The sequence below is a fragment of the Vigna unguiculata genome, unplaced genomic scaffold (genome assembly GCF_004118075.2).
Source record: "Vigna unguiculata cultivar IT97K-499-35 unplaced genomic scaffold, ASM411807v1 contig_336, whole genome shotgun sequence".
NCBI classification, from domain to species: Eukaryota; Viridiplantae; Streptophyta; class Magnoliopsida; order Fabales; family Fabaceae; genus Vigna; species Vigna unguiculata.
This window is the reverse complement of record NW_021011044.1, coordinates 67,116-78,178: the sequence shown is the minus strand read 5'-3', so window position 1 is coordinate 78,178 and position 11,063 is coordinate 67,116. Positions and strand designations below refer to the sequence as shown.

At 53.2% G+C, this 11,063-nt stretch overlaps 1 protein-coding gene and 1 pseudogene across 1 annotated transcript; one reads left to right on the top strand and one right to left on the bottom strand.

Moving 5' to 3' along the window:
* Positions 1-7: 7 nt before the first annotated feature.
* Positions 8-2,972, bottom strand: LOC114171677 (glycine-rich cell wall structural protein-like; the record flags this gene model as incomplete). Its single annotated transcript, XM_028056549.1, has 8 exons — positions 2,794-2,972; positions 2,020-2,153; positions 1,656-1,958; positions 1,386-1,607; positions 1,180-1,285; positions 810-1,057; positions 403-617; positions 8-299 (listed from the first exon to the last, which is right to left on the bottom strand). Coding segments are annotated over exons 1-8 (1,699 nt in total), but the record flags the coding sequence as incomplete, so codon positions are not given.
* Positions 2,973-3,007: 35 nt separating this feature from the next.
* On the top strand, positions 3,008-10,366 carry LOC114171676 (annotated as a pseudogene).
* The last annotated feature ends 697 nt before the right edge of the window (positions 10,367-11,063 follow it).

The following is an 11,063-nucleotide window of genomic DNA, read 5'->3' as shown; positions in this document are numbered from 1 at the left end:
TGACCACCATCATCACCACCACCACCACAACCACCACGGCCACCACCCGGAACAATCATCCCCACCCCTACCACACCACGACCACTATCACCACCACCCCCACAACCACCACCCGCACCATCACCAACACCACAGCCATAACCACCACCACCACCACCCCTACCCCCACTACAGCCAACAACGGCACCTCCACCAACAAGGCCACCAGCACAACCATGACCACCACAACCACAACCACGACCACCACCACTACCACTCCCAAAATCAACACCACGGTCGCCACCATTACAACACCACCACTACCATAACCACTAACACAATCACCGCTACCACCACCACCACCGCCACTACCACCACCACCAACCCTACCACCACGGCTACCACCACCACCACGACCATCACCAGCACATCCACCAGCACCAACAGCACCACTGCCACCACCACAGCCACCAACCCAACGGCCACCAGCACGAGCACCTCCACGACCCCATGTCGGCTACCATCACTACAACCACCACCACCACAAGCACTGCCACCGCCACAACTACCACCATCAGGACCACTACCACCACTACCACGACAATCACGAGCACCACTACCACCACTATTACAATCCCCTCCACAACTACCACCACCACCACAACCACCATCACAACCAACACCACCACAACCACCACAACCACCACCACCACCACAACCACCACCACCACCACCACAACCAACGCCACCACCACCACCACCGCGATGGACCCCATCACCACCTCCATGACCACAACCACAACCACCACCATCACCACGACCACCACAACCACCACGACCACCACCTTGAACAATCATCCCCACCCCTACCACACCACGACCACTATCACCAACACCACCACAACCATCACAACCACCGCAACCACCACCACCACCACAACCATTGCGACGGACCCAACCACCACCACCATGACCACCACCACAACCGCCACCTTGACCACCACCATCACCACCACCACCACAACCACCACGGCCACCACCCTGAATAATCATCCCCACCCCTACCACACCACAACCACTATCACCAACAACACCACAACCACAACAACCACCACCATCACCAACACCACTGCAACCACCACCACCACCACCACCACCACCACCACAACCAACCGTACCACCACCACCACCGCGATGGACCCCACCACCACCACCATGACCACCACCACAACTGCCCCTTGACCACTACCATCACCTCCACCACCACAACCACCACGGCCACCACCCTGAACAATCATTCCCACCCCTACCATACCACGACCACTATCACCAACACCACCACCACCACCACAACCACCACCACCACCACCACAACCAACCACACCACCACCACCACCGCGATGGACCACCACCACCACCATGACCACCACTACAACCGCCACCCTGACCACCATCATCACCACCACCACCACAACCACCACAGCCACCACCCGAAACAATCATCCCCACCCCTACCACACCACGACCACTATCACCACCACCCCCACAACCACCACCCCCACCATCACCAACACCACAGCCATAACAACCACCACTACCCCTACCCCCACTACGGCCAACAACAGCACCTCCACCAACAAGGCCACCACCACAACCATGACCACCACAACCACAACCACAACCACCACCACTACCACTCCCAAAATCAACACCACGGTCACCACCACCACTACCATAACCACCAACACAATCACCCTTACCACCACCACCACCGCCACTACCACCACCCCCACAACCACCACCCCCACCATCACCAACACCACAGCCATAACAACCACCACTACCCCTACTCCCACTACGGCCAACAATAGCACCTCCACCAACAAGGCCAGCACCACAACCATGACCACCATAACCATAACCACGACCACCACCACTACCACTCCCAAAATCAACACCACGGTCACCACCACCACTACCTTAACCACCAACACAATCACCCCTACCACCACCACCACCGCCACTACCACCACCACCAACCCCACCACCACACCCCCACATCCACCACCACCACTAAACAACCACGGCCACCACCACCACCAGCATGGCCACCACAACCATCGCCATGACCACCACCACCACAACCACCACAACAACCAGCAGCACTACAACAACTACAATGGCCACCACCACCACCACCACAACCATAACCACAACCACCACCACCACCACGGCTACCACCACCACCACAGCCATCACCAACACATCCACTAACACCACCACAAGCATAGTCACCACCACCACTACCACGACAAAAAGCACCACCACCACCACCATCCCTTCCTCTTCCACCACCACCACCACAACCATCACCACCACAACCACCACCAGCTCCAGAACCACTGCACTACCACCACCACCACAGCCGCCACAACCACCACCACCATAACCAATGCCACCGCCACCACCACCACCGCGATGGACACCACCACCATGATCACCACCACAACTACCACCATCACCACCACCACAAACGAGCACTATCACCATCACCACCACCACAACCACCAACCCCACCATCACCACCACCACAGCACCACCACGACCACCACCACCACCCCTACCATCACCACAACCACGACTACCACTACCACCACCTTCACTACAGCCAGCACCACCACCGCCACCACCAAGGCCACTAAGGCCACCACCACAACCACCACCACCACAACCACAAGCACCACCATCACCACCGTCACCAGAACTACCACAATCACCCCCACGGTCACCACCACCACTACCACAACGACCAACACAATCACTGCCACCACCACCAACACCGTCATTACCACCACCACCACCATTACCAACCACACCACCACACCCTCCATGGCCACCACCACCACCACCATGGCTACCACAACCACCGTCATGGCCAGCACCACCACAACAACCACCACCACCACCACTACAACCACCACAACGACCACCATGGCCAACACCACGACCACCACGACCACCACCACAACCACAACCACCACCACCACCACCACGACCCCCAACACGACCCCCACCACAGCCACCACTACCACCACCACCACCCCCACTACTGATGTGACTCCAACAAGCCCAAGCTCAAGTGCATCAACAAGCCCAAGCCCACATCAAGGCCCATTCACTAGAAGCATGATGAGAAAGATTCACATGGGCCTCTCACAAGATGATCAAGTCAATCATGGGCTTTTTACATTATTCACATGGTCTAAAGAAATCTCTAAAATATGAGATTATGCATGAAGGAAGTAGTATAGATTTAAATTGGGCCATTGTTTAGGCCTTGTTTTTCTAGAATAATAAGTCAAACATTGTGTAGTAAAATTGATAAAATTGGGCTTGACTAAGCCCAATAGGAGATTTGGCCATGAGCTACCAAAGGTCAAAGGTAGACTAAGTGGAAGTCAACATTCCTTCCTACACCTCATGGATCATGCATCCCATGGAGCCAAGTCCACACTCCACCCATGTGCTTCCTTCATCCAAGGGCTAAGAGAGTGTCTTCTTTTCCAAGCCTTCATCCAAAGGCTAGGAAGATGCCTCCTTCTCCAAGCCACCATCCAAGGGTGATGATTAAAGCTTCTCCTCCAAGCTTAATCTAAGGGCCAAGAATTAGTCTAGCTTTTAGGCTCACATATAAAAGCCAAAAGTAGACCATTTGTACATTTTAACTCTTGAAATTTCTAATAGAATGTTTGTGTTGAGATCACTCCACTCTTCTATTATTTTGAGAGCACACATGGCTAATCTTCTCCTTCATCTCCTCTAGCCACCTTCCATACCATAGCTTCACTTCTACTCTTCATCTTCACCAAAAACCTCCATTGCCTAGAGCTCTTCTTGCTCTTATCTTCATTTCCGCTGCATTTCATCTTCTTTTTGGTGTCTTCCATGGATCTCCTTCCTCTCCTACACCAAGGACGTCCATCAATTGGTATCTAGAGCCATCCAAGCCTTTGGTGCATCCATCCTCTTGGTTTGGGTAAGGTTCTTGGTCCATACTTGTCTCTTGTTTCAATTTCCGTTTTGTCTCTCTTCTCCACTGTTTTCTTCACCACCACAACCACCACCCCTACCACAACCACCACCACCATCACCAATACCACCATACACCAGCACAACCATGACAACCACTACTATAACCACAACCATCACCACCACTGCCACCACCACCACCACCACCACCACCACCATCCACATCCATCACCACCACTAAGCAACCACGACAACCACCACCACCACCATGGCTACCACAACCACCACCATGGCCACCACCACCACCACCGCCACAACCTTCACAACGACCACCATGGCCAACACCACCACCACCACAACCACCACCACAACCCGCAACACGACCCCCACCACTTCCACCACCACCATCACCACCACCACCATCACCACCATCACCACCACTACCACAACCACCACTACCATTACAACCACCTCGGCCACCACCACCACCACCATCACCCCCGCTACCACAACCCACCACCACCACCACCACCACCACCACCACCACCACCACCACCACAACCACCATAACCACCACAACCACAACCGCCACCACAACCAACGCCAACACCACCACCACCACCACGATGGACACCTCTACCATGACCACCACTATAACCGCCCAGACAACCACCACCATCACCACAATCAGCACAACCACTACCACCACAGCAACGACCACAACAAGGCCACAACCACCACTACTACCACCACCACGGCCACCACCAACCTAAACCATAAACCATACACCCTGGACCCTAAACATTGAACCACAAACCCTAATTCCTAAACTCTAAACCTAGAACCTTAAACCTTAAACCTTAAACCATAAACCCTGAACTCTAAACCCTAAACACTAAACCCTAAACCGTAAACCATGAACACAAAACACTAAACCCTAATTGTAGACCCTAAACCAAAACCTTATACCCTAAAGTAGAACCCCGAAACCTTAAACACTAAACCAGAAACCTTGAAACCTTAAACCCTAAACCCTAAAACCCCTAAACCCTAAACCTGAATCTCTAAACTTGAACCATAAACCTTAAACGCTACACCCTAGACCATCATCCCCACCCCTACCAAACCACGACCACTATCACCACCACCACCCCCACCATCACCAACACCACCATCCTAACATCCACCACCACGACTATAAAAACCCAGACCACTACCACCACCACCACCACTACCACCATCACCACAACCACCACCACAACCACCGCGGCAACCATTGCCACCACCGCCACAGCCACCACCATCACCACCACTACAACCACGACCACAACCACCCCCACAAGGACGCCACCCACCACCACCACCACCACCACTGCCACCACCACCACAACCACCACCCCTACCACGACCACCACCACCATCACCAATACCACCATACACTAGCACAACCATGACAACCACTACTATAACCACAACCATCACCACCACTGCCACCACCACCACCACCACCACCACCATCCACATCCATCACCACCACTAAGCAACCACGGCAACCACCACCACCACCATGGCTACCACAACCACCACCATGGCCACCACCACCACCACCGCCACAACCTTCACAACGACCACCATGGCCAACACCACCACCACCACAACCACCACCACAACCCGCAACACGACCCCCACCACTTCCACCACCACCATCACCACCACCACCATCACCACCATCACCACCACTACCACAACCACCACTACCATTACAACCACCTCGGCCACCACCACCACCACCATCACCCCCGCTACCACAACCCCACCACCACCACCACCACCACCACCACCACAACCACCATAACCACCATAACCACAACCGCCACCACAACCAACGCCAACACCACCACCACCACCACGATGGACACCTCCACCATGACCACCACTATAACCGCCCAGACAACCACCACCATCACCACAATCAGCACAACCACTACCACCACAGCAACGACCACAACAAGGCCACAACCACCACTACTACCACCACCACGGCCACCACCAACCTAAACCATAAACCATACACCCTGGACCCTAAACATTGAACCACAAACCCTAATTCCTAAACTCTAAACCTAGAACCTTAAACCTTAAACCTTAAACCATAAACCCTAAACTCTAAACCCTAAACACTAAACCCTAAACCGTAAACCATGAACACAAAACACTAAACCCTAATTGTAGACCCTAAACCAAAACCTTATACCCTAAAGTAGAAACCCCGAAACCTTAAACACTAAACCAGAAACCTTGAAACCTTAAACCCTAAACCCCTAAACCCTAAACCTGAATCTCTAAACTTGAACCATAAACCTTAAACGCTACACCCTAGACCATCATCCCCACCCCTACCAAACCACGACCACTATCACCACCACCACCCCCACCATCACCAACACCACCATCCTAACATCCACCACCACGACTATAAAAACCCAGACCACTACCACCACCACCACCACTACCACCATCACCACAACCACCACCACAACCACCGCGGCCACCATTGCCACCACCACCACAGCCACCACCATCACCACCACTACAACCACGACCACAACCACCCCCACAAGGACGCCACCCACCACCACCACCACCACCACCACTACCACCACCACCAAACCACCACCCCTACCACGACCACCACCACCATCACCAATACCACCATACACCAGCACAACCATGACAACCACTACTATAACCACAACCATCACCACCACTGCCACCACCACCACCACCACCACCACCACCATCCACATCCATCACCACCACTAAGCAACCACGGCAACCACCACCACCACCATGGCTACCACAACCACCACCATGGCCACCACCACCACCACCGCCACAACCTTCACAACGACCACCATGGCCAACACCACCACCACCACAACCACCACCACAACCCGCAACACGACCCCCACCACTTCCACCACCACCATCACCACCACCACCATCACCACCATCACCACCACTACCACAACCACCACTACCATTACAACCACCTAGGCCACCACCACCACCACCATCACCCCCGCTACCACAACCCACCACCACCACCACCACCACCACCACAACCACCATAACCACCACAACCACAACCGCCACCACAACCAACGCCAACACCACCACCACCACCACGATGGACACCTCCACCATGACCACCACTATAACCGCCCAGACAACCACCACCATCACCACAATCAGCACAACCACTACCACCACAGCAACGACCACAACAAGGCCACAACCACCACTACTACCACCACCACGGCCACCACCAACCTAAACCATAAACCATACACCCTGGACCCTAAACATTGAACCACAAACCCTAATTCCTAAACTCTAAACCTAGAACCTTAAACCTTAAACCTTAAACCATAAACCCTAAACTCTAAACCCTAAACACTAAACCCTAAACCGTAAACCATGAACACAAAACACTAAACCCTAATTGTAGACCCTAAACCAAAACCTTATACCCTAAAGTAGAAACCCCGAAACCTTAAACACTAAACCAGAAACCTTGAAACCTTAAACCCTAAACCCTAAAACCCCTAAACCCTAAACATTGAACCATAAACCCTAATTCCTAAACTCTAAACCTAGAACCTTAAACCTTAAACCTTAAACCATAAACCCTAAACTCTAAACCCTAAACACTAAACCCTAAACCGTAAACCATGAACACAAAACACTAAACCCTAACTGTAGACCCTAAACCAAAACCCTAAACCCTAAACTAGAAACCCCGAAACCTTAAACACTAAACCAGAAACATTGAAACCTTAAACCCTAAACCCTAAAACCCCTGAACCCTGAAACCTGAATCGTGAACCCTGAACCATAAACCCTAAACCATAAACCCTGAATTTTGAAGCCTAAACTTGTTCTTACGAGACCAAACTGTAATCCACCACCCCAACCACGATGACCACCACCACCACGACGACGACGCCCATAACAACCACCACCACCACACCCACGGCCACCACCACCCCACGACCATGACCCCTACCATCACAACAAGACGTACCACCTCCATGGCTACCACGACAACAACCACTACCACCGCCACCATTACAACCACCACGGCCACCACGACCACGCCCACCAAGGCCACCACCAGCACCACCATCACCACCGCTGCCACAACCCACGATGACCACCGCTACACCCACGACCACCACCCCCACCATCACCTCCACCGCAACCATGACCACCCCCACCACCACCATCATCACCACCACTACCACAATCACCACCACGACCACCACCACGAACTTCACCACGACAACCACCACAACCATAACCACCACCAACGCCACAACCTCCACCACCACCACCGATACCACCACCACCGCCACCACCAGCAGCACCAGGTCCACCACAACACTAACCACCACACCTACAAAATCCACCACCACCACAACGACAATCACCACCACAACCACCACAACAACCACCATGGCCAACACCACCACCACCACCACCACAACCACCACCATAACCATAACCACCACCAACACCACCACGGCTACCACCACCACCACGTCCATCACCAGCACATCCACGAGCTCCAGCACCACCACAACCACCACCACAGCCACCAACCCCACGACCATCACCACGACCACTGCCATGAAACCCATGTCGGCCTCTACCACTACAACCACCAACACCACAACCACCGCCACCACCACAATCACCACCATCACCACAACCACTGCCACCACCACGACCCCAAACCCCACCACCACACCTTCCACATTCACCACCACGACCACTAAACAACCACGGCCACCACATCCACAACCATGGGTACCACAACCACCGTCATGCCCACCACCACCAGCACCACCACAACTGTCACAACAATTACCATGGCCAACACCACGACAACCACAACCACCGCCACCACCACAACCATCACCATCACCACCACCACCACCACCACCACGACAATCACCACCACCACCACTACCACCACCACCACCATCCCCTCCTCCTCCACCACCACCACCACAAAAAACACCACCACAACCACCACAACCACCGCCACCACCACCACCACCATCACAACCAACACTACCACAAACACCATAACCACCACCACCACAATAAACCCTACCACCACAACCAACGCCACCACTATAACCGCCCACACAACCACAATCATCACCACTATCAGCACAACCACGACCTCCACGACAACCACCACAACAAGGCCACAACCACCCCTACTACCACCACCACGACCTCCACCTCCACGACCACCACCACCCTAAACCATAAACCATACACCCAAAACCCCAAACATTGAACCATAAACCCTAATTCCTAAAATCTAAACCTAGAACCTTAAACCTTAAACCATAAACCCTAAACTCTAAACCCTAAACACTAAACCCTAAACCCTAAACCATGAACACAAAACACTAAACCCTAACTGTAGACCATAAACCAAAACCCTAAACCCTAGACTAGAAACCCTGAAACCTTAAACACTAAACTAGAAACCTCGAAACCTTAAACCCTAAACCATAAAACCCTTAAACCGTAAACCCTAAATCTTAAACCTTGAACCATAAACCTTAAACACTACACCCTAAACCATAATCCCCACCCCTACCACACAACAACCACTATCACCACCACCACCCCCACCATCACCATCACCACCATCCTAACATCCACCACCACGACCATAAAAACCCTGAGCACCACCACCACCACGAACACCACCACCACAACCACCACGGCCACCATCACCACCACTGCCACAGCCACCACCATCACCACCACTACAGCCACGACCACAACAACCCCCACAACCGTCACCACAACGACGCCACCCATCACCACCACGACCACTGCCACCACCACTATAACTACCACCACAACCACCACCACTACCACCACCACGATCACCAATACCACCATACACCACCACGAGCACGAGCACGACCACCACGACCACCATCACCACCACTACATTACCAGAACCATCACCACCACTGCCACCACTAGCACTACCGCCACCACAACCACCACAACCACAACGACAACCACCACCACAACGGTCAGCACCACTACCACCACGACCACCACCATCACCACCACCACGACCATAGCCACCACCACCACGACACCACCGCCTCCACGACCACCACTACCATCTCCATCACCACCACCACCACCGCGGCCACAACAACCACCACCACAACCTTCACCACCACCACCACCACAACCACCCTCAACAACAAACCATACACCCTTGACCTTAAGTACTGACCATAAACCTTAAACCCTAAACTCTAAACGTTAAACCTTAAAACCTAAAACCTAAACTCTAAACATTAAACCGTAAACGCTAAACCCTAAACCCTAAACAATAAACACTAAACATTAAACCCTAACCATAAACCCTAAATCAGAAACCTGAAACCTTAAGCCGTAAACCCTAAACCCTGAACCCTAAACCGTAAACTGTAAACCCTAAACACTGAATCCTGAATCTTGAACCCTGAACCATACACCCTAAACCATAAACCCTGAATCTTGAACCCTAAACTTGTTTTTACGAGACCAATCTGTAATCCACCACCCCAACCACGACGACCAACACCACCATAATGACCACCCCCACAATAGCCACCACCACCACACCCACAGCCACGACCACCCCCACGACCACGACCCCCACCATCACAACAAGACCCACCACCTCCACGGCTACCACAACCATAACCACAGCCACCACCACCACTACCACCACACCACTACCACCACCACCATTACAACCACCACCACCACTATGGCCACCACCACCACGACCACCATCACCACCGCTACCACAACCCACCACCACCACCACCACCACCACCACCATCTCTACCGCTACCACAACCCACGACCACCACCGCTACACCCATGACTACCACCCCTACCATCACCTCCACCGCAACCACGACCTCCCCCACAACCACAGTCATCACCACCAC